The 25,575-nt window shown below is 42.7% G+C and overlaps 1 protein-coding gene across 3 annotated transcripts in view; it reads left to right on the forward strand.

The window, feature by feature from the left end:
* Positions 1 to 5,524: 5,524 nt before the first annotated feature.
* The window catches only part of megf10 (multiple EGF-like-domains 10), a 58,494-nt gene continuing 38,443 nt past the window's right edge, over positions 5,525 to 25,575 (forward strand). For all 3 annotated transcript variants that reach the window (XM_080419760.1, XM_080419758.1, XM_080419759.1), the window contains exons 1-5: positions 5,525 to 5,600; positions 6,395 to 6,487; positions 22,852 to 23,098; positions 23,553 to 23,673; positions 24,162 to 24,298. In XM_080419760.1, the coding sequence (XP_080275886.1) occupies positions 5,540 to 5,600; positions 6,395 to 6,487; positions 22,852 to 23,098; positions 23,553 to 23,673; positions 24,162 to 24,298 (659 nt within the window). In that variant the 5' untranslated portion in view covers positions 5,525 to 5,539. The remainder of the gene's footprint in view (positions 5,601 to 6,394; positions 6,488 to 22,851; positions 23,099 to 23,552; positions 23,674 to 24,161; positions 24,299 to 25,575) is intronic.

The following is a 25,575-nucleotide window of genomic DNA, read 5'->3' on the forward strand; positions in this document are numbered from 1 at the left end:
AACACTGCTGCATTGTTGTGCCTCATTGCCTATGTCCTAAGCCAATCAGAACGCTTGTTACATTCCAAAATGTTTTGTCCTCCTGCGTGGTGCGGGGAAAAGGAAAGCTCACCACAATCCAGCTCTTGCCGCCCGCGCGTGTGTACCATAGTATACTTTAAGTTCCTATTTATCAGTATCACAATGAAAACACATTTTTCAAGGTTTTAACGAAAAGAAAAAAAAGTTCATTTCCTGTTTCATTCCTCTCTGTAGGTTGAGGTGGGATGAAGATGGCCGTGTCTCTGGGACAGCGCCTCACTGTGGCCATCTGTTTCATAGCACACACGACGTTCTCCCTCAAACTAGAAGACCCCAATGTCTGCAGCCACTGGGAGAGGTAAGGCAAGGGTTTTTGGGGCGTCACAAGCAACTGTGGGCTCTTCAACTATTTGAACTGATTTAACAACCTGAACCCTAGCATCACTACTTTGGGGCGAACATTCTGCAAAAATCGCTATTAGATATTTGGTGTAGAGGGAGAAAAAGGAGGGGGGTTAGTATAGACCTGTGGGGGAAATTACATTTTGACTTGAGATTGTGACGTACATAACACTGACATTTAATTTCAGTGCCTTGAGTCAGTAACCTCTAAAGACGGGTTTGTCTTAAGTTAACTCCTCTGCAGTTGATTGCAAACTGTTGCATTTTCAAAAGCTTTGGTTATACCACAAAAGCTATGCCGTGATTTTCTATAATTTCCCCCCAAACAAATCATTTTATTATGACTGTTTCAGCTACTGGCATTGTCATCAACGCCTTTTATGTTATCATAGTATGTATATTCTGCTAACTGTATGGTTTTCACACTGACATCATCTGTTACTCTGGTAGAAGTAGTAGTAGTAATTTGTTTCTGTCTTTAGCAACGTACAGAATAAGACATTACACTGGTCATCTCTGATGGAATGTTCCAGTAAGCAACAGTAACTAAGGATTTTACGGCAATAGTACTCTTTTTTAAATTAAGATTAAGATGACAATGTTTGAATGTAAACATCATAGCCAGGTAGCTATACAAGTCAAAGTTCTGCCAACGCTTTTAATGATGATTTTACAAGACAAACTGCACATTACCCAATTTCAACCCTATCTTTATATTGGTCCTCACTAACGCTCATTACAAGATGACACCATGTCTGTCATTGTCTCAGAGGAAGGCTGTGGACAGTTCAGAAACCTGCCTACCAATGCCATCATCTCTAGACCGGTTAATAATAATACTACTACTAATAATAATAGTGATAATGCGAGAACAGTGGCTTCTATTTCAGCATGTTAACTTTCCAGCAAGAGAAAGATTGTAGTTTCTGTTTGATCGATGATGTCACTGGTAGGTAAATGGGTGAAGTGCTCCTTTAATTTAGCCATATGTAACTCTGAGAGTGTACAAATGTACAGGCATTTACAGTGTGTTTACAATGTAAGTCATCACAAAGCCATTATGAAGAAAGGGCGAAAAAACGTCAGTTCTGGAATCCAGTGACTTAACGAGGCATATTTACCAGCCAATGGTTTCCGTGGACCAATTAAAGGGGGACGCCCCCAAAACCCATGAAGGAGGTCTGAGTGAGAACAAAGCCCAAAAGCTGGCTGTTCCCAGCTAGATTCACTTTCACTGCTAATCTGACGCAACAGCTGCAAACGGGGGTGTTTAACGATGTGCGTGTGTGTGTGTGTGTGTGTGTGTGTGTGTGTGTGTGTGTGTGTACTTGCAAGGGCCAAATTTCCCCGCAAATATCAGAATTTTATATTTGAAATAGACACTGTCCTCACAAGAGAAACGGTTGTTTTATGGTTAATTAGGAAAAGATTTAGGCTGTGCTTTAGAGCTATGGTTAGAAATTGCTAAATGTTTTTAAAAAATGGCATGTGTGTGTGTGTGTGTGTGTGTGTGTGTGTGTGTGTGTGTGTGTGTGTGTGTGTGTGTGTGTGTGTGTGTGTGTGTGTGTGTGTGTGTGTGTGTGTGTGTGTGTGTGTGTGTGCGTGTGTGTGCGTGTGTGCGTGTGTGTGTGCGCGTGTGTGCGCGTGTGTGCGGCCGTGCTTGTTGTTGTTGTTGCCCTGGAAGATTTCAGAGGGGGTGAAAGTGAGAAACGAGGGGTTAAGGGGGGTTAGGGGGTCGAGAGGTGACGGGTTATAAAGTCCTCAGACAGGACAACTCTGGCTGTGACGCTGGTGACACCTGTTAGGGTGTGAAAGGTTGTTTCATAACTTCTGCTGTGTGTGTGTGTGTGTGTGTGTGTGCGTGCGTGTGCGTGTGTGTTTGTGCATACGTGTGCAAAAAACAAAATAACATGCACACTCACACGCACACGCACACGCACACGCACACGCACACGCACACGCACACGCACACGCACACGCACACACACACACACACACACACACCACACATATGCATACACAAACACACACACAACACAAATACACATACACACAAACAAACAACAAACACACGCATGCCTGCACACACACACACACACACACACACACACACACACACACACACACACACACACACACACACACACACACACACACACACACACACACACACACACTACACTAGCTGACAGTAACCCTTTGTTGTGTTGTATTGCAGTTACTCGGTGACGGTGCAGGAGTCCTATGCTCATCCATTCGATCAGATCTACTACACCAGCTGTGCAGACATCCTCAACTGGTTCAAGTGCACCCGCCACCGGTGAGATCACAGCGTTTCTGAGATGTGAAACACTTTGAGAATGAGGTGAAATGTTTTCATTGTTGACACCGTATCTGTGGAAACGCACACAGTGAGATCCGGAGTGTTCACTTGACTCTGAGAGTGGTAAGAGACGAAAAGAGGGGGGAAAAAAGACAGAAAAAAGACCCTTAAAGGGCCATGAAACCCTGGTCTGATTTTAAAGGTTGTTTTCCACTTCTGTTTGGCTCCTCCCCTTCTTAGTCCACTTCCTCCCGGGTGCTTCTGTGTTTATTCCTACCAACAACAACACTACATGTTAAAAACTACAGCGGATTAAAAACAAACCATTAGACTGACCCATGGACTGACCTTATAGTACACAGTGACGTGAGCAACACAGCTGCAGCTAATGAAATTAATAATGGCTGTGTTAAGTCTAGGTGTGTTCAGAGCAAGCCCCCAGAACCCAGTGGTTGCATTGAAGCACATTGGACATGCTGGCCATTCATAGCTACTGCAGCTGGGGCCACTGAACATGAACGAGCGAAAACGGTTTCGACCAATGGGCTCGACTCATGAGCTTGCGCACAAGCTTGTGCGCGGGGCCGTGCAAAGAGGTGACGCAAAACGCGCCACCGAAGCGCGTCGCAGAAAAACCAAATAGGCCTCGTCGCCCATCACATTTCCCAACCCGGAAGAAGGGGTGATTACGGCCCATGCGCTGGGTGAGCAATTCAATGCAAGTGGATGGGAGGAGATATCCGGTGCCCTCTCCATTATTTTTTACTGTATGGTTCAGAGCCATGGGTTTGCCATTTACAAGCATAGACAGTGGTCAATGCATTGCACATTGACACGCCTAAATCTAACACACCCATTATTAACCACTTAAGTTTGGGCTACAAGTGAGCTTGTACGTATCTGCTATTTTTGATGTGCGACACAATGCGTGTATAAATCAGACATCATTGTTCCATCCACTCGGTGTTTGGCTTTTTTTAATGTTTTGAGTACAGAGCTTCTACAAGCACACAACGACTCGTGCTGCGAGGTGTTGTAAGGGTCCATTTGGTTCATAACTCATTTAGCTGGACCCCTTGGAACCCCCTCTAGGACCCTTCGGGGTCCCCGGACCTCATATTGAGAAACCACTGTTCTAGGGGACATACTGTAGGGGTCGATATGATCTAACAAATCAGAGCCTTCTATAAGATCTGTTGCCCCTCACCTTCTGTTATTAGTGTACAAAGGCATTATTCAACCTGTTCTGTTGTATTGTTCCCCATGTTTTTTTCACTAAATTGTCCATGTCAGTATTATCCGTATTGCCTCTAATATTATCGGACTTCCCACACCCACACTTTCAGACTTGAAAGTTTTGAGTTAAGCACTCACAATAGCAAATGCTACTGATCATCCCCTACACATCGTCACTTCAGACGTCACTTCGCTAATATGATGGTTCTGTGTATAGACATATTTTTTTGGTTTTGTATAATCAATTCCCAACAGATCCCCAAACCTGTTGTTTTGGGGAGCGCTGGTTTCTGTTCATTCAACCTCCTCCTGTGTGTTGGCTGGTGAGGCATATACTTCACCCCGCAACGGTATTGCGCACCGAGAACAGCTGACTTACAAGCTCACATCGCACTCACAGCTTGGAGGTCGGCCGTTCTCTGTGCACAACATCTTCGCACGGCGGGGCATACATTAGGTTTGAGGGGATACAGCTGCACAATCAAGAAGGCTCTGGTGCCGTGATCGCAGGTAGCGCTCCCTCTGCGACTGGAGGTGAGGTTTGGGGAACAACTGCTTTGAGAATCGCTATAATTGTTTACACACAACATAAACCAAGGTATTTATTGCAAGAGCAAGAGATCACAGTAAACATCCATCCTAAACCTTCTTCCTCCACACTGGGAGGAAAACAACATCTGAAAGTTTGATGGGATGCATTTTTACACGTGAGGCTGTGAACACTTTTACATTGCATCTTCTGAGCGGTCGGTTTCTTTTGGCCAGTGGTGTAAAGTAACAAAGTACATGTACTCAAGTACAATTTTGAGGTATTTTTACTTTGCTTGAGTATTTCCAATGTTCAGTAATTTTACTTCTACTCCACTATATCCCAGAGGCAAATGTAGTACTTTTACTCCACTACAATTATTTGAAAACTTTACTTACTAGTTACTTTGTAGATTTTGATTATTATTACAAAACATACATTAACCACTTCAGCCCTACATACATTTCGGCCGTTTGAAAATAGCCGATCTATAAGCTCACAAAATGCGTCGTGATGCAACGCATTGTGAGCTTGTAGATCTGCTATTTTCAAAGGATTTTAATACATTTTATTCGGGACATTCTGCATAATGAGTACTTTCTACTTTTGGTACTTCAAGTACATTTTGATACCAATACTTTTGTACTTTTACTCAAGTAAATTTTGAATTCCGAACTTTTACTTGTAAGAGTATTTCTACATTGCAGTATTGATAATTTTCCACCACTGCTTTTGGCCTGGGCGTGCATACTGGTTCTTATCAGTGTGACGTTGTCTGGAAATATGTCCATACTGGGACGCATTTACTCCATGTATTGTCTGTCTTGGTGTTATGTTGTTTGTGTGCTGTGTTGTTTTGTGCTATATGGTTATGTGTTATTCTGTTGGAACAGACTGTGAAGATGATTATCCCTCAGGGGACAATAAATACTATTATTATTATTAGCTGTGTATCCTAATGGAAGCCTTCCTGTGATTGGTTGTCCAGGGTGAGCTATAGAACAGCCTATCGGCGGGGAGAGAAGACCATGTACCGCAGGATGTCCCAGTGCTGTCCTGGCTTCTTTGAGGACGGGGACACGTGTGTCCGTAAGTATCCTGAACACTTCACTGCTTGTACTTGAATGAGTCGGTGCCAAATAAAACAATATTTTTTACTTGGAAAAAGTTTTTCTTTTCCTTGTAAAAAAGGTTGAGACAAAAGCTGAGACCCCCCCCCCCACACACACACACACTTGCATTTTCCCAGACATGTCAACTATCCTATATACTAAAACAATAGCCGATCTACAAGCTCTGCAACGCGTCGTAACGCAACGCGTCGTAACGCAACGCGTGTGATCTTGTAGATCTAGGCTATTTTCACTATTTTTGAAACTTTTTGCACAATGATTTCTTATGACAAGTTGGACTGATATCACATGGAGAACATACAGGCAGACAGTGGATGAAAGCACGCTATAATTTTTGTGCAACATGTTTAAAATGTTGGACTGCCTCCAAACAGACAAAAATTCAGCCAAATACATATCATTTTGGGGGTCCTCCCATAGACTGTTTAAAGAATGGACAAAGCGTATAGTTTTTATGACAATGTTTATTAAGGTAAGAAAATCAAGTCTAAAGTTTGTCAAAAACTCAAATGCTTGCATTGAGATAAATTCTTATTGACTCCAGCAGGGGTAAAACAGAGAAACTACGGGCCATTCATATGAAAGTCAACTTGAACTCTCTTCCTTATTCGAGTCAATTTCAAAGCAGGAAGCTGGGCCCTTGGGTCCTCCTTGGCACGAAAAGGTTTGAGAACCACTGATTTAGAAGGCATTTCATAGAATGGGCCTAAATGGTCTTAATGCCTGTGTTGTGTGTGTTTTGCTTTGCAGCTCAGTGTGCAGAGAAGTGCGTGCATGGCCGCTGCATGGCCCCCAACACCTGCCACTGTGAGCCTGGCTGGGGAGGCAGCGACTGCTCCAGCGGTAAGACCCTACAGCTGTGCCTGTCTGTCCGCTCCTGTGTGTGTGTGTGTGTGTGTGTGTGTGTGTGTGTGTGTGTGTGTGTGTGTGTGTGTGTGTGTGTGTGTGTGTGTGTGTGTGTGTGTGTGTGTGTGTGTGTGTGTGTGTGTGTGTGTGTGTGTGTGTGTGTGTGTGTGTGTGTGTGTGTGTGTGTGTGTGTGTGTGTGCGTGCGTGCGCCAAAAAAGTCCCCACAAGCATAGTAGAGTTTTCCTGGTCCTCACAAAGAGAAATTGTTGTTGTTGGGCAGAAACCTCCTATCTCCATATTTTAACTTGTTTTAGTTTTTTCCGTAAATTAACGCCTACTTGATCATACTACAGCGTCACACAAAAGCATCAAAAGTAGCAGATCCACAAGCTCGAAGCGCGGCGCGAAGCGACCTGTTGCGAACTTGTAGATCTGCTACTTTTGCCATTTTTGAATTTTAATCCTGAAAAGTAACAGTTTTGGACATATGAGGTTGTAGCATAGCTTTCCTCTCAACTCCACCAAGACCCTCTCCATCAAACGTTGAAAGGAGGCTGCCGCATTCCGCAGACCGAATGGCATGGCCTTAAACTGGAACAGGCCAAGAGATGTTATGAAAGCAGTCTTCGGCTTGCTCTCCTCTGCCATTGCCACCTGCCAGTAACCAGACTGCAAGTCCAAAGAACTGAACCAGGAGGCACCTTCCAGGGATTCAAGGATGTCGTGAATGATGGGCATCGGATAAGCGTCTGGTAAGGTCTTGGCATTGACCCGCCTATAGTCCACACAAAACCTATAGGATCCATCAGGTTTGTTTACTAGGACCACAGGGGATGACCAAGCTGACTGCGACGGCTCAATGATTCCATCCACGAGCATTCTCGCCACATGGTCTTCGATGACCTTCTTCTTCAGAGGGGAGACACGATAAGCCTTGGATCGCACCGGCACTGCATCCTGCAGGAAGATGGTGTGTTTCTCCACCGACGTCTTCCCCAGTCTACTGGAGGTGACGGTGGGCCAGTCTCCCATGAGCTGGTGTAGCTCCTCCGGGCTGTCGTAGGGTGCCACTGACTCTCTCTGGACAGTGGAAGCCCAGCAACTTCTCATCTCCCCTGGTGGTAAGGCGTAGTAGAGGCGAATGCCTGGTTGGTACATGACGGAGGGAGACTTGTCCCACAAGCTGGAGTTGGGGTTCTGGCATAAGAATGGATAATAGGTGTAACCTTTACCTGATTTCAACCCATACCTCTTCTTAGCCAGATCAAGAATGGCACCGGTTTCAGAAAGGAGGTCCAGCCCAAGGATTAATGGGAACACAAGATGGCGGTCCTGCATCACATGGGTGTCGATAGTAGTTTTCATACCGTGCCAGTCGAAGCAGAGACCTATCTTTCCCACTGCTTGGTGAGCTGTTCCATCGGCTAGGACAAATTCCTGTCTCTCTGCCGGTAAGAGGGTTTCGTCGGGTAACATGATCCGCTTCCACAGACTTTCCTTAATCAGCGTGTATGAACTCCCAGTGTCCACAACGGCTTCTACCGATATTCCCTTGATGGTAACTGGGACTAACAGGATCCTGGGTTCTTTCTTTTTGTAGCCCTGGTGTTGTACTACTGAAAGCTCTGCTGTTTTCTGAGACTGTTTCTTCTCCTTCTTCCCCTGTTTTTCGGTACTTGCCTTCACCCTCTGCCAGTACTCCTGGGACCCTGAGAAGTCCTTCTCCACCATGGAACCCACTTTCACCAGCTGGGTCACTGTCGTCACCGTCCCCCTCAGGCAGCCAGCCACTTTCGGGTTGAGGTTACTCAGGATGCGTCTCACTATCTCGTCCTCTGGCATGTCTCGCTTCCACTTGAGACATAGTGCACGATAATCATAAGCAAAGTCCCTAAGACATTGTTCTGGTTTCTGCACCATAGCCCTCAATCTCTCCTCTACTTCAGTCATGTAGTCAGAGGGAAGGAAAGCAGACATGAAGGCATTCTTAAATGAGACCCAGTCCTGAACTTGGCTTTTTTCAGCCTTCCACCAGCTGAGTGCTGGCCCCTTGAAGACAGAAGACAGTGCTCCTAAGAGTTCCGGGTTGGAGAGGGGTCTGAGCCCAAGGAAGTTCTCACACTCCTCGACGAAGGCAAGGACATCAGAAGTTTCAGTCGTGGCGCCGAATGTAGGAAACTCCAACTTCACGGGAGGTTTGGAGTACGACGGAGAGGAGAGTGGATGTGCACCAGGCAGACTATGGAGCTGACATCTGTAGAAACCGCTACAGTCCTGGTTCGGTTTGCCACAGGCGTGCTTGTTGGTCTTAAGCTACCAAGCTCCTTCTTCCATTTGTCATCCCTACGTAACATACAGTTCACTGTTTCTCTTTCTAGTCTCTGTATGCTTGCCGTAGTTCCCTCGTCCACCTTGGCTAGGGCAGTGTCAAGGGAGTTCCTTAGGTGGGTCTCTCTATTCAGGGCACTGTCTACAGAATCTCTGAAATCAGTTTCCAGCTTAACCACCTGTTCCTTCAGGGAATTCACCTCCCCTTTAAGTTCCCCATAATCAGCCCTCATAGCATTCACTTGGTCTTTAAGCTGCCCAAAATCAGCCTGGGTAACATACTGTATTCCCTGTCTGTCACCAGTGACATTTGATTCAGCCTCAACCCCATCACCATCATCATCCCCCTCATCGTCATCATCATCATCATCATCGTCATCATCATCACCATCATTATCATCGTCATTTTCACCAGGTGCTTTAACTTCGTCATTTTCTATGTACAAATCACTCAACAAAGAGGATATTTCATCAGTAGGATTTCTCCTTGTGACAAAAGGGCCTGCAGTGAAATCTGGGTCAGCAAATAAAGGCATACTTTCATTCACTGGAGTAGAGGGAGCAGCAATAACTTCGGCTGTATCTACTGGGTGTTCTGCCATATTGTTCAATGTTCAATACAAAACAAACAAAACAAAATCAATTTAAATCATTCCCCGTACGGGCCACCATATGTAACGGTCAGATATTATATATTTGACTATTACTAATTTTTAAATCACGGGTTGTGAATGATCTCTTCAGATACAATTGATTAGGCTGAGAGTAGTGCACTTCAATAAATATACAGCAAATAAACACAGCCAGAAATAAAGCACGAAAGTTTGTGTCAATTTTAACCCTTTTATCTACTCCTTAATGACAGGAAAATAATACATGCATTGCCCAAATATAGCAGATCATGAAGCGGCCGACGGTAAAGTCCGCGTCTCGCGCACGCTCGCGCGCACGCTCCTATTGTTCCAATATAGTTCCGTGTAGCGTCTCCAAACGCTCCCCAAACAGCACGAAAAAAGTAATCCAAAAGAAATCCAAAAGAAACTTAATCCACTCCAGAAGCGGTATAATCCAAAAAGCTCGGATCTCCACGGAGAAAAGAAAAGTAATCCACGCTGGATATAAACAAAATATAAACGGTCTCACCAGTCAGAAGAATGTCCCGCAGCTCTTCCCTTTAAACGGTGAGTATTGACAGTTAATGTGGCCTTTGCTATGTTCCACCTATAGCTTAGAACTAGACAAATAAAGAATCAAACTGGACCAGGTCTCCCGTGGACTCCCTGTCGGTTTGTTGTCTCGTTTCGGGGCCGCGAGCCGGCAGCTTCCGCACGCTATATGGTGCGTCAGTCATTCCCAGACAGACCCGTCAATCAATGTCAATCAATCAATCACAATACATCAAAATGAAAGCATAAACATTTGAACCCCCCAAACAATAACAAAATGAAACATAGACATCACAAAAGATAGGACCTTACCCTTAAAGGATGGCGTTAATATAAGGAATATTTTAATTCATAGGCATAAACTTTTAAATGCCATTATAAAACTAAATCCTCTTTTACACATGTGTGGCAGCGCTACAAGGTTTCCACCCGACAGAGACGAAATGCTTGTTTTATGTTCAAAAAAAGATTTGCAGAGTTAGGTTTCAGGATGGGGTTATATAGGATCAGACATTTAGAGGTTATAGGTTTAGGGCGTTGTGGTTAAGAGTTATGCCTGATGTATACTGTACTTTACTGTTTGCATGCCAGTGCCGTGCACTGAAAATAGGCTGATCAACAAGCTCACAACGCATCACAGCACGACACATTGTGAGCTTGTAGATCTGGCTACTGTTCGGTTTTAGGATTAGGGTTAAAATGGATTTTTTAATTTTTTGCATAAATGTCTATCATAAAATCGGCATCCTAAAATGTGGATGTCCTCCAAAGTATAGTAATACTGAAGTGTGTGTGTGTGTGTGTGTGTGTGTGTGTGTGTGTGTGTGTGTGTGTGTGTGTGTGTGTGTGTGTGTGTGTGTGTGTGTGTGTGTGTGTGTGTGTGTGAGAGAGAGAGAGAGACTTGAATTATCTAGGAATGTACTTACAGCAGAGTGACGCGTATTTGCCCGCGTTCCTCTGTCTCCCACGCTGTCTGACGCGCACGCATACACACACACACGCACACACACACACACATACACACACACACACACACACACACACACACACACACACACACACACACACACACACACACACACACACACACACACACAGAGTCAGCAAACACATTAGCCTTAAAGACGGCCTGGGAAGCAAAGAGTTGTGTTATGAAACCCTAGCGTCCCTCATTCTGGGGCCAATATTCAGCCAAAATAGCCGATCTACAAGCTCACAATGCGTTGCAATTTGGTGTGGAAGGAAATACTAGCAGACCCAGTATAGAGCCCTGGGGGACCCCAGTCAACTAAGTATGTCGTTGCTGTCGTGGCAGAAACCTCTTATCTCCATGTTCTAACTTTGTGTGTTTTTTCGTAAATTAACGCAGTATACTTGATCACACTACAGTGTCACACAACAGCATCAAAAGTAGCTGATCTACAAGCTCGAAACGTGGCGCGAATCGACGCGTTTCGAGCTTTTGAATTTGAATCCTGAAAAGTTGCAGTTTTGGACATAATGAGGTTTCCACCCGACAGAGACGATTTAAACTGTAGGGTTTAAGGGGTTAATTGTGTTTGTGCTGTAGTTGTGCTCACAAGACGGTGTATTTTTGGGGTCTACGGGCACTCCTGGTAACAGCTTCAGCTAACCACTGGAAAACATTTAAAGGAACACTTCGCCTCTCTATCAAACGTATGCCCATATCGTTGCGGCTGGGTGGAAACCTCATACTGTATGTTCAAAACTGTTTCTTTTCAGGATTCAAATTCAAAAGCATCAAAAGCTCGAAACGCGTCGCTTCGCGCCGCGTTTGGAGCTTGTAGATCTGCTACTTTTGATCAAGTAGGGCTTTAATGTATATTATGGAGATACAAGGTTTGTGTTTGACAGAGACCGATAATACTAGTGTATGCTAATGCTCACTATTAGTACGCTACCAGTTCTGTCTGATAGATCACTGGTTCTCAAAAAATGTCAAGTGAAGGACCCCCTAAATGATATGATATGTATTTGGTAATATTTTGTATTATTATATTTTGGATTTTTCAAAAATAGCAGATCTACAATCTCATAGCGCCGCGAGCTAATGGATTTGACACGTTATAGTCGTCATATAATTGGTTGAAATCGGATGGTGTTGGGGTGTTGGGGTGGCGCAGCGGAGGCTGTGGGTCAGGCTTTGCCGGGCGTCTATGCGAACACAATTGGCCCGTGTTCGGGGGAGAGAAGCCGGGGCGGGGAGGGTGATATTGGTCATATTGGCACGTACTCCTACGGGCTGGGGGGGGGGGGGGGCGGCACCTGTCAGTAGGGAGTGATGGCCGGGAGGAGTAGGACAAAGTCCCTACGTCCTCCCGGTGGGGGCTCCTCACTGGCAGGTGAGTACAGCACAGTGACAACACAGAACGTGTGTGTGGGGAGGAATCAATTGGCGTAGCGACTACATTGGGGAGGAAATAAAGGGGGTCAATCTGTTTTGGCTATTCCAAATACAACCTTATTTTTTGTAGTGCTATTTTTTTTTTTAACCCAAAAATATCACTTACAATACTTTACTTTTAAGATTGGACTTTTTGGCTTTTTGTTTTATTGAAATGATGTCTCCATTATGACCACGGATATGCTCTGAAAGTATGAAAACCATGTTGTTCACCTCAGCTGGTATTTAAATCACTTCTTGATAGCAGAACCTGTGTGTGTGGGTGCGTGCGCGTCGTGTTAACACGCATATCACTTGCTGTCTGGCTTGAGCTGTCTACCTCAGTGTCTTTGTGTCAGAGTTTCACTCAGTTTCACTCATGTTCAGGGCCTACATACAACATGGTGAAGCTGGTTGGTTCGTGGCGGCCCCCTGGCTCCGCCTCTGGCCACGGCCGGCCCCCCAGGGGCCCGTGCCAGCTGTCTACAGTTTCAGCCTGCTAATAAAGCAGCTTATTGTTGTGTCTGCAACCTGCGGGGCTCTCCCTCCCGGACCCTGCCTTTTGCCTTGTCTGCAACACAAAGACATGGATACTTAGGCTGCCGGGGGATTTGGTTCCTGGACCTACTACTGATCCCATGTTTTGAGTGGAGTTTTATTTTTTTACATGACCCATTACAACCGGGAACGCATCTGTGTAACCATGTTAACCATTATTTTATACTTTGGCTATTCAAAAATAGCAGATCTACAAGCTCATAGCGCGGCACTCGGTGCCGTGCTATGAGCTTGTAGCTATGAGCTATGAGCTTGTTGAGCGTGAGTGGTTAGTGCATGTTTTGCTGTAATAATCTAAATCTACAAAGTAACTAGTAAGCTGTCATATATTTGTAGTAGCCTACAAAGTACAATATTTGGCTCGGACATATAGTGGAGTAGAAGTATAAAGTATTGAAAAAGTACAGTACTTGAGTAAATGGTTATTTCCCACCACTTCCTCCCTCCAAGTAAATGGATACTGGTGGGGTCTTTAGTTCTGATCCCATATGTCCCTGTGTGTATTTCATTATGTCTGAGCTAAACCTCAACGTTCAAAGTTTATTGTCACATTCAGGGTTGGATTGCTGGGGGAGGGGCATAGGATGGGTGGAGTCTGTGCCTTTGTATTTTCTATCCCATGTTGAGTTCTAATATATTTTTTATATGTCCAGTCGGTGTGCACTGGCATTTCTGGCCACATCCCGGCACCCTAGACCAATGCTTCCCAAACTGGGGGTCCCCAAATCATTTAGTATAAGTGTATACAGGGTATCTGCACATTTCCAAAGTGACAATTTAAGGACTTTTAAAACCTTATTAATACATATAAAATCTAAAGATCTAAATAAATAGGGCATTTACTATGTCAAAAGTAACCAACAAGTACATTTTGAATTCCGGACTTTTACTTGTAACATAGTACTTCTACATTCTAGTATTGATTCTTCTACTTAAGTAAAACATTTGACTTTTTCCACCACTGGTATAGTGCATTATCTCAGATGTTTCTTTTTGTGTGGAATCTGGATGGAAATGTACAATAGTTTTCCCTACAAAACTGAGATTTGCTATCGTTGGTATGCAGCACACTGAGAGAACACATCGCCTAATCCTCCTACACAAGTCTATTCAGGAGAACACTTTCACATTCAATAGCGAGGTCATTTTACCAATGTTTCATTTAGTGTAATTAAAGAGACCTTGAGTGAAAAAGAAGAATGGGGATGCCACTCTTCGACGAGGATATTTCAATTCATTCAGGTCAAGAGACCCTTTCAACACCTGTAAATAAGGTTTTTTTTCTACAATTTAGCTGTGGATGGCTCATTTGGCTTGAGGAGACTAATTTGTCACTGGAAGAAACAATCAAGCCAGTCTAAATGGTGTGTGGAAAAAGCCGATAACAATCAGCGGAAAATACAAAAAAAGTCTCAGTCGTCCTCAAGGTTCCATCAACCTTTGTCATTAGTCAGCAAAATGGGCCGTAAAAGTGTCCGTAAAGATATCACTGATTGCCAGAGGCATAGGTCTTACAGCACTTGAATTGTCATTATGTGTTTGTACAGTAGTGCACACAAAAAAATTGTGAAACATTGTCCAAATTGTTAAATGTTACCTAAGAAAAAGGCAAACATTTTGAAAATAGCAGATCTACTTGTAGTGTTCGGCTATTTTACAGCAAGGCTTAATACTTCACAGCCTGTGGTGATGGCTATACTCAGTACGTCCATACATCTCATTTATAGGCCGTCAGAGACGACTCATCCCAGAATCGATCATCACTGCTACTTCTCTGACCATGAGGCAGATTGCACTAATCCTGGCGGCCCCAGACTCTCCCACTACTCCTGTTTGCAGTGCTCATACCTGTCCAAGAGCAATCAATGACACATGAATCACACAGTACTTGAGTACATGTACTTAGTTACTTTACACCACTGGCAGTATAGCCTATACATTTAGGTTTAGGAGATATCTTTTGGAAAATCAAGCTGGTGTGTGCATGCATGAATATAGTTCAGCGCAGTATGCACGTACTTGCACTCAAGCTTGTCACAATACGAGAAGATCAACTTTTACAAGATGTGTACTACTGTTTGAGCGTGCATGTATACGCTTGTGCGTTATCTGCACATACGTAGATCCTTAGATAGCTAGCTCTACATGTCATTTGGATAAGCCTGTGTTCAGACAGGAGCCAACTCCACCCATGGGCAATCATGTATGCCTACTGATGGCTGGAACCGGTGCAAGTTAAAAGAGATGGGGTCAATAAACAGTTTGGGGCGTAGGTCCGCATTTATATATATATATATACACATGCATGCACAATTTACTATCATTTTCACAAGAGCACAGTTAGCCACTTAAATGTACACATATGCCCAGTGCCCACCTGTTTATTATGATTACATACAGTACTGTACTCTCTCCAACTTGGATCATTGCCGGCTGATCCACCCATAGTTAATTCACTTTTCACTTTTCCAACACTCGTATCGTACTCTGGATTTCAATAACTAGAGGTTCGGGCCGCTTCGTGGCCCTCACATCTAGAGATCGGGCCACTTTGCGGCCTTCACAGGCTACGTTGCACCAGTGATCCAACTGATATGGCCATATATGGAGATCTCTATCTGTCAGTCCTTGTCCCGTTTATGGGCAATAATGGAGATCTCTGTATCTGTCAGTCCTTGTCCCGTTTATGGCCATAGGGCCTGATGCCATGACGACACGTTGAGGTTAGACAACACAGTCCATATTTGGCCGTACAGTAGCTGCACTGGACAAATATTGTTATGGCAGATCATGGTGACATGAGCTTGACAATGTGGTTCGTCCGCCCATCCTCCCTTAAGGAAATTTTACTATAGGAAGATATGTGGAAATGTTGGGCCTTAAATGTAGTGTAATTAAGGGGGGGGGGAGTATTATATGTATTTAGACCCTCATTTGTAAAGGAAATGTACAAATGACATCTAAAAATCTAAAAGAAAGAGTGGGCAGTGTTGTCAAGGGCCCAATGTACTGTTACCCAAACCAGCCACCTATTGCAACGGTGAAATGGCAGTATAAATGATGTGTGGGGGGGCGCCTGTCATAAAAAAAAGTTTGGGAATCCCTGCCGTAGACAGTAGACACACACAGACACACACACCACATTAGGCATGGGGCGAGCCCAGGCAATCACAAGCCGGGGGGGGGGGGGCGGAAGGGACATGGAACGCGAGAGATAGCGAAAAAAAAATTGTTGAAATAAGGATTAAACATGTTTAATGGCAACGGCGATTAGCGCCGATCAACACACGTTTCTAATGCAGCTCAGAGTGAAAAGATCAGCCGGCCAGGGTGACGGCTTGTGTTGTATAAGCGGAACACTCGCCCCAAAAACGCGCTCGCCCCCATTTTTTTCCGCAGCCCCGCGGTTCTTGAATTCTTGCATTTGTTTTGGTTCAAATAAAAAATGACAGATGCTTTCCCTGTCTTAATGGGTTAATAATAAATAGTTAGCTCAAAGCACCGCAGGCTGAGGAAATAGCTTCTGCACGGTAACAATAGGGTGCTGTCTGTCTGTCTCAAACAAGCTGGTGGCTAGTAGAACAGCTTTCTAACACTGATGTTAACCCTTTGATGCCCGTGGCCTGGAGGCAAGCATACAGTACAAACACACTGTAATGTTCAACAGCACAGATGACTCACCGATTGCAACGTTAATATTCTATTTATACTTGGCTATAAACCATGATGGAAAGTAACTAATTATATTAGTAACTAATTTACTTAACTTTTTCTGGTAATTCTTTCTGGTACTTGACTTTAGTATTTCCAAAACATTTGAATCGTGTTACTTTTACTTCTGAACTCATTGAGTGCCCAAATTATTAATATCTATTTCTGGCCATTACGATTATTATTATTTAAAAAAAAATTATTAAAAAAAAAAAGTGCTTAGGAAGCGAGATACAGCCTTTTTCAGTTATAAGTTAAACAAGGAGTGGATGAGCTGCAAATCTTCAGATAATGATATCTTTAAAATAATTATATATATATTTATTTATTTATTGAGTTTTTTTCTATTTTTTTCAAAAACACGTGAAACACGTTAAAGGCACGTTGCACCATAGCGCTAAAACACGTGAAACACGTTAATGGCACTCTAATGAGTTAACATATGGCCCAAATGTAAAGAAGGAAAAGTAAAAAAAATAAATAAAAAAATCTTCCCAATATCTTTCCATATACAAAGTGGAAAGTATGTTGCATTAAAACTATTCTTACAAATACAGTGTATTCATCAAGTTACATTAACCCTGTTCAATTTGGGAACGCATATACTGTGTCATTTTTTAGCTATAACTGATTGTTTTATACTTTGGGCTATTAAAAATAGCAGATATACAAGCTCATAGCGTGGCACCCGAGCTTGTAGATCTGCTATTTTCAGAAAAATCTTGAAAAAGTGTTTTATATTTTATGTGTTTTTTATGTGTTTTTTTAAGTGATTTTGTGAAGTGATTTTTATTACTCAAATATTTGCTTCTGGGTATTCTACAAATTTATTCTAAATCCTAGCAGTTTTTTTGAAAAACACTTATGTTGCTATTATATCAGTGGTTTTCAAACGTTCTTCATGTCAAGGACCACCAAAAATGTATTGTATTATTTGTCAGTGGACCCCCAAAATATTTTGTTCCCCGGACCCCCAGAAGCAAAGATTTTAGTTAAAAATGTATATATATATTCAAAGATTTGCACACATTTTCACGATTTTCTTCGCTATGAGCTTGTACAGTATGTCTGCTATTTTTGAAAAGCCAAAGAAATCTAAAAATGACACGGATACGTTCCCGGTTTGAATGGGTTAAGTAAATGTAAGTCAGTAAATGTAACTAACTACTCCCCACCTGACGTGGCAGACCTCCTCAGGGTGGTAGAGAGCTTGTGATCTAAACAGGAGGAACTCATGATCACAACACAAGATCATCAGCTGTTTAGCGGTGACCGAGTTCCTCTACTTGGAACAACCAGAGAAAAAGAAAGAAAGAAAGAAAAAACACTTGAGGCGTTTGGCCCCATCCTACCTGAAAGCCCCCCGTACAATTTGCAATTTTACAATTTAACTCATTCACTGCCAGAATAAATAAATAAAGCCCAGACTGCCAGCGATTTTTCGATTTTCTTACCTTTTCAAGTAGTCACAGAATATTTATCTCCAGTATGATCGATCCCCTGATGGTTGCTAATCACGGAGGGTTTCACTGTGCTTCCGTGGAAAAAATAAAAATGTCCTTGCGACCTCCCGTTTGCTTGTCATACGCCGTTGAAAATAGCATGTCTTGCCAAAAATACATAGTAAAACACAGGAGCCGAGATCTGGGGGTCCCTGGAGCAACATATTTTGAGATGGGGGTCCGCGGTCAAATACATGGGGGGTCCTTGACATGAAAAAGTTTGAGAACCAGTGATGTATGATGTACTAAAAACGTATGTTTCTATACATACGCTTAAAAAAAAAAAAAACTGTTAGGATTTAGAAGACATTTGTAGAATCCCCAGAAGCACAGATTTGAGTTAAAAATGTTTTTACGCTTTTAAAAATGTATATATATTCAAAAGATTTGCACAAACTTTCCAGATTTTTCCAAAAATAGCAGATCTACAAGCTCATAGCGCAAGTGCTGTGCTACAAGCTTGTATATCTGCTATTTTTGAATTGCCAAAGAAGTACTAAAATGTTAGCTACAGTATGTTACCTAGGTACTTCCCAGCACTGTCGTATGACGGTAAACATTGACACTAGCAGTTCAAGTTGGTCCCAGAACATGCAGATTACAGTCAGTGTGGTGTTGGTTCCGGCCTACACGTCATAATGGCAGTTCCCTCAGATGAAATTCCCAGTGTGACGAATATTTGGCCCACAAGGGCTCTGTGTGACGGTGAAAATAACTCTGATACACAACAGCTGTTCTGGAGAGAGAGAGAGAGCTTTATTTGGTCTGTTTGTCTCATGGTTTGAGCTGCGGAGGAGGCAGTTTGTACGCAGGGTAAACAGTCATTTTATAGCCGCACTGTTAGGCTACCTATTTATCCTCCTGATGTAAGTCAGTAGGTTCATTTTCGGTGATAACACAGTGGCGGAAAGTAACTAAGTGCATTTACTCAAGTGCTGTGCAATTCTGAGGTACTTTTACTCTACTTGACCGTGTCCAATTGGTGATACTTTAAAGGCGCAGTAAGCGCTGTCGCCTCACAGCTAGAAGGTCCTGGGTTCGATTCCCGCCGGGGACGCTGTGGGCGCTGGGGGCGTGTTCTCTCCTCCGCGTCATCAGTGCCCATACCCTAGGTTGGTGAAAGGGCCTTTCTGTGAGGAGTTTGCATGTTCTCCCGTGTCCCCTAGGGTAGGTGCCTGATGGAGGGGAAAGGAACTGGTTGGAATAACGTGTTCCTTCCACGCACTACGTCCTACCGGGGGAAACTCCCCCCTGTCAGGTGATAAGAAGTGGCCTGCTAACTCTTCATGCGTTGAAGGAAGCATGAGCTGAGTTCGGGGCTCTCCCCAGGCTGGCAGAGGGAGAGTAGAGCCCAGGATTACATGCTTAGGCAATTGGCACTGGGTGAAAAAAAAGGGTTACAAAAATAATTATATATAAAAAAAAGGCGCAGCAAGTGACATTCTTTTTATTAAAATAAGTGTTAAATAGCTCTATATTCTGATAGTACTCATTGCTATAGAGTGTTTGTTTGGTTACAGAGGTAACCCCGTCTCTCCAGCTCTTTAGTAAACAGAAGAAAAATAAATCAGGTACCAATTTGATCCAATCAGGAGAGGGAACTCATACAGGGTACATGATGAACAGGTGAAATTGAAGTTATGAAAAAAATTGGTGTCTTGGCCTGAAAATGTATTTTCTGTTTATTGAAGAGCCTGAGAGACGGGGAGACTCTTCTTACGGAACAGACACTCCAGTCTATACAGTAGCAATGTGTCTGTTCAGTTTGTTCAGTAATGACAATATACAGTAGAGCTTTAGCTTTAACGATAACGTTTTGTTTTTTACCATACTTTGAATACAGGATTCATACAGTACAAAATCAGCTACTTCTTCCATGACTAACAGTGGAGTAATGAAAGGTCTCTGGGGGTGTATTTAAACCCTCGTATACTGTGTGTTTTTTTCATTGCCAGGGGAGAGTGGTGACTTTAGTTCACGTGTTTCTCTGAAAGATGAAAGACCCTGAAAAACCCTCAAATAAACAGGCAGTGGGCTGAATTGAGGGGTTCCTAAAGTTGACCACAGTTAAAGGGGCACGTGACGAAAACTGTACGTATCATTCGCGAGGGCTGCTTTGACACCGTGGGTAAAATGAATGTACCGTATGCATTGGTGTAAAGTAACTAATTACATTTACTCAAGTGCTGTACTTATAAGTACAATTTTGACGTATTTTTACTTTACTTGAGTGTTTCCAGTTTTCAGTACTTTTCTTTCTACTCCACTACATCTCAGAGGCCTACACGTCATAAGTAAAAGTAAAAGTAATAATAAGTAAAAGTATAGTACTTTTACTCCACAAAAATTGTGTGACAACTTTAGTTACTAGTTACTTTTCAGATATAAATTATGATATCATGAAACATACATTAACCACTTTAGCCCTATTTTATACATAGGCTATTTGACATTTGTGAGCTTGTAGATCTGCTATTTTCAAACATATTAGTACTTTTACTTTTGGTACTTCAAGTATATTATTTTTGATGCCAATACTTTTGTACTTTTATTCAAGTAACATTTTGAACACAGGCCTTTTACTTGTAACAGAGTACATTGTTCTACATTGATACTTGTAAAACATGCGAGTACGTTTTCCACCGCTGCGTGTATGTCTGAAACTGTTACTTTTCTGGAAATTAAAAAAAGAAAAAAAGAAAGAAAGAAAGAAAATAACCTGTGTTCCAATGGATCCAGTGTTATTATTAAGTCATAAGCTCTTGTTAATACTTTTCATTGGTTCAATATTTATAAAAACCCACAGACAATAAATTAGCCGATCGACAAACTCACAACGCATCACGTCGCAGACACGTTATGAGCGTATAGATTGGCGATTGCTGCTAAGTTTGCGCGACACCCTATTTTTTTTCCTACGGCAAAGTAGGCTATAAATGTTCCGGGGGGGGAAAAAACATACAAAAAAGTTGAAACACGGAAATATACAAGGTTTCTGCCCCCGATAGCAACCATATGTTGCTGACGTGCTTTGAAGTCCGTGGTCACCATCAGCGCTGAGGTGATTGGTGACCGTGTGCACAGCCGCCCGTCAAAGCTCTGAAAGCGCGTGTGACAGATGCAGATGTGTGAGCAGATGTTATAGAATAAACAGTAAACATTGTGGTGTTTAGGTTTGGATGGTTATGTGGGCTACAGAGATCCATCCTTCATCAGAGCAAAGCATATACAGCAAGAAATGACAGCGAGGCCGATTCTACAAAATGTCTTCTAAATCCTGACAGTTTTCTGAAAAACGTATGTTGCTACTGTATATCAGTGGTGCTCAAAGCTTTTCATGTCAAGGGCCCCCAAAATGATATGTATTTGGCCTCGGACCCCTATCTGAAACTATTTTGTTCCAGGGACCCCCAGAAGCAAAGATTTGAGTTTAAATGTTTGCTTTAAAAAAAAAATATATATATATATATATATATATATATATATATATATATATATATATATATATATATATAGTCCCCAGATGATTAGCTTAACCCATTTTGAGCGGGAACCCCTATTTGTAACTATACCTTTCGGAACAATAGCAACATAATTTTTTTTGTCATTTTTGAATACATATTTGAAGTTTTTCAGAAAACTTTTAGAAGGCGTTTTTAGAATCGGCCTCAGGTCTAAATGGGTTAATGTAACATTGTTTTCTCACACAACAGTAAACAGACCAACATACAGTACAAGTGTACAGTATACAGGGTATCTGCAAGGATTTCTCATTATAGTTTCATTTTAGTTTTCAGTTTTGACAATAGTTTTTCTAATTCAGTTTTGGGGGGGTTTGCTAGTTTGCTAGTTTTTATTTAGTTTCTATTAGTGTGAGAACTCTTAGTTTGTATTAGTTTTAGTGTTAGTTTTAGTTTTTTTCATACGTTGGGTTATTTGTCAGGTGCAGGATTCAAAAGGGTCAGAGTAAGTATTGTGTAATGAAAACTCAACAAAAGATACCATTTAAAATATATATATTGTATATCAATATTGTATTGTGAAGTATGGTGCAATGCATACATGTATTGTCTGCTTATTTATGTTCAAATATAAAAAATGTAAATAGGACATTCCCTATTCTTTTCATATTTCTTTTCATGTTACTTCTGACATTCACTCCTACCCCACAAGGCAAAGAGATTATTTTAATTTACCTTTTTGTCGTACTTCTAAACATCAATATTTCATCAAATTTAGAGGCCCTCAGTTGTGGAGCTCTCTAGATGCATCAATTAAGTCATCACCATCCTTCCCAATTTTTAAGAAACATCTAAAACAATATCTAATTTCTTCCTTACTGTAGTCCATAGATTTAGTCATCTTTACAATTATAATTTTTTTTTGTCTTTTTCTTCTTTTGTGCAGTTCTTGCACCGCTGCTCCCCTTGTATTATTTTGTATTGTTCTTATTGATCTTTTAATCCTTGTTTTTTAATGAAAGGATTCCAATAAGCCTGCCGGCTTCCTCCTTTCTTCACACAGCAACTTGTTTTCTTTGATATGTATTTTTTCTATATATTTTTTTTATAACAATGTGCTAAATAAACTTAACTAAACTAAACTATTGTCTCTCCTGATAATAATAACAATAAAAACAATAAAGTTGCAAAAAAATATATATATATGTCTCTCTCTCTCTCTCTCTGCAGCGTGCGAGGCCAGCCGCTGGGGCCCGCACTGCAGCAGCAGGTGCCAGTGTCAGAACGGCGCCCTGTGCAACCCCATCACGGGAGCGTGCATCTGCGCCCCGGGCTACCGGGGCTGGCGCTGCGAGGACCGCTGCGAAGCCACCACCTACGGACACGCATGCCAGCAGAGCTGCCAGTGCCACAACGGCGCCACGTGCCACCACGTCACAGGGGAGTGCAAGTGCCCCGCGGGATACACCGGAGTCTTGTGAGTCCTGGGGGGAATTTGTACAGTAGGGGGCGCCACTCGTTTTTAAACTGGACAGTTTGTTAACACATTCAATCCGGGAACGCATCTGTGTCATTTTTAGATTTGAGCTATAACCATTATTTTATACTTTGGCTATTCAAAAATAGCAGATTTACAAGCTCACGGACCGCTACACCAGCAGTCCGGGCCGAAACGCCTGCGCTTTTGCAGATCTGCTACTTTTTATACTTTTGTGTGACACTAGAGTATGATCAAGTAGGGCATTAATTTACGAAAGAACACAAAAAAGTTAGAATAATATGGAGATAGGAGGCTTCTGCCTGACAGCAACGATGTCAATTTGGGTGGTAATTGACTGGAAAAAAGAAAGAGACAAAAGAGAAGCGCTGCTCTAAGGTCACAGGGCTTGGTGATAATGAGAGATATGTTTGTGTTTTTGGTTGTTTGTTAGCTGTGAGGACCTGTGTCCTCCGGGGAAGCACGGGCCGCAGTGTGAGCAACGCTGTCCCTGTCAGAACGGAGGTGTGTGTCACCATGTCACCGGAGAGTGTTCCTGTCCTGCTGGATGGATGGTACACGCACACGCACGCACGCATGCACACGCACACACACACACACACACACACACACACACACACACACACACACACACACACACACACACACACACTTTCCTAAAGCCAGAGGTGGAAAGTACATTTACTCAAGGCCACATTGGAAACAAGTGCTGATATTTTTACCATTGAGCTAATAGAGCCAGCCTGCTTGCTCAGGGGATAAATTGAATCTTGACCATCAGTTTAAAATTCATGTCAGATGCTGTGTCTGTAGGTGAGACATGACCTTTGCCACAATCGAAATGTCTCAATAGAAGAGCAGGGAGACAAAATACAACCACCCCAATTGCATAAGTTATATTGTTTTAACATATACTCTACCATACAGATTGGACAAATGTATATTTTATTCATTAATGCAAATAAACGAATAAAGTAAACAAAATCTAAAAACCTCTGAACTGTCCCTTTTCCCTTGTTTTTCCCCTTTGCTTGTGTTGTAGGGTACAGTGTGTGGGCAGCCCTGTCCGGAGGGCCGTTTCGGTTGGAACTGTTCCCAGGAGTGCCAGTGTCACAACGAGGCCGTGTGCAACCTTTCCACCGGATGGTGCCAATGCAGGCCCGGGTACACCGGAGAACGGTACGGGATTTGGGATTCAAATGTACAACACATGTACAATACAGGCCTTTTGTCTGTTTGGAGGTATAGTCGACATTTTAGTCCATTAAGACCGGGAACGCATCTGTGTCATTTTAAGATTTCTTTGGGCTATTAAAAAATAGCAGATATACAAGCTTGAGTGCCGCGCTACGAGCTTATAGATCTGCTATTCTTTTGAAAAATCGTGAAAATGTTCAAATCTTTGAATATATATTTTTCCTCCAGAAGCAAAGATTTGAGTAAAAAATGTTGTTTAAAAAAAAAATTGTATTCAAAGATTTGCACAAAATGTTCAAGATTTTTCAAAAAATTATAATGGGTTAACCCATTAAGACCTGAGGCCTGGGCGCTCGTGTAGTGCAGTGGTAAAGTCCCTGGAGGTTGTGGGTTCGAATCCACCGTGGTGCATCCAGCTTTGTCGGGCGTCTATACGAACACAATTGGCCCGTGTTCGGGGTAGGGAAGCCGGGCGGGGAGGGTGATGTTGGTCATTGCACGTACTCCTACGGAATGGGGCGGCACCTGTCAGCGGGGAGTGCTGGGCGGGAGGAGTATAGGACGAAGGCCCTACGTCCTCCCGGTGGGGGCTCCTCACTGGCAGGTGAGTCAGTAGGATGCAACAGCAGTGACAGCACAGAAATGTGTGTGGGAGAGGAATCAATTTGCGTAACGGCTAAAACTCTTAGGATTTGGAACAGTGGTTCTCAAAATTAGCAGATATACAAGCTCACAGCTTCGTATTTATTTTTTATTTTTTAACACAAATCTTCTCTTCTGGGGGGGTCCCTGGCACAAAACATTTTCAGATGGGTGGTCCGCGGCCAAATACATATCATTTTGGGGGTCCTTGGCATGAAAATGTTTGAAATTGTTTTTAACTCATTACTGGGATAATAATTAAAAACAAAATGTAGGATACCAAAAAAAGGGGGTATTTGCCGTACTTGCGACCCATAAAAATTGGTCCGCGACCCACATATGGGTCCCGACCCACTGTTTGGGAATCTGTTTGGATCTTTTTTTTGTCTTTCTCTTTCTCACAAATCTCACAATTCACAACTTTGACATTGTCTCATTCTCAAAGAGTTCGCAGCGGGCCTTGCCCACACCGTTTTACCAGTTCAAACCCCAGAGTGCACCCATTCACGGCCCCGGCATCCATATAATTAGCAGTATCAGAGAGCCCTGCACCGTATACTTAGACTGAAATAACCCTGCCAGGCCTTTTTCATGACTAAATAATGGTCTGAGGGTAG

This window comes from Gymnoscopelus braueri (assembly GCF_963280865.1).
Source record: "Gymnoscopelus braueri genome assembly, chromosome: 22".
Lineage (NCBI taxonomy): Eukaryota > Metazoa > Chordata > Actinopteri > Myctophiformes > Myctophidae > Gymnoscopelus > Gymnoscopelus braueri.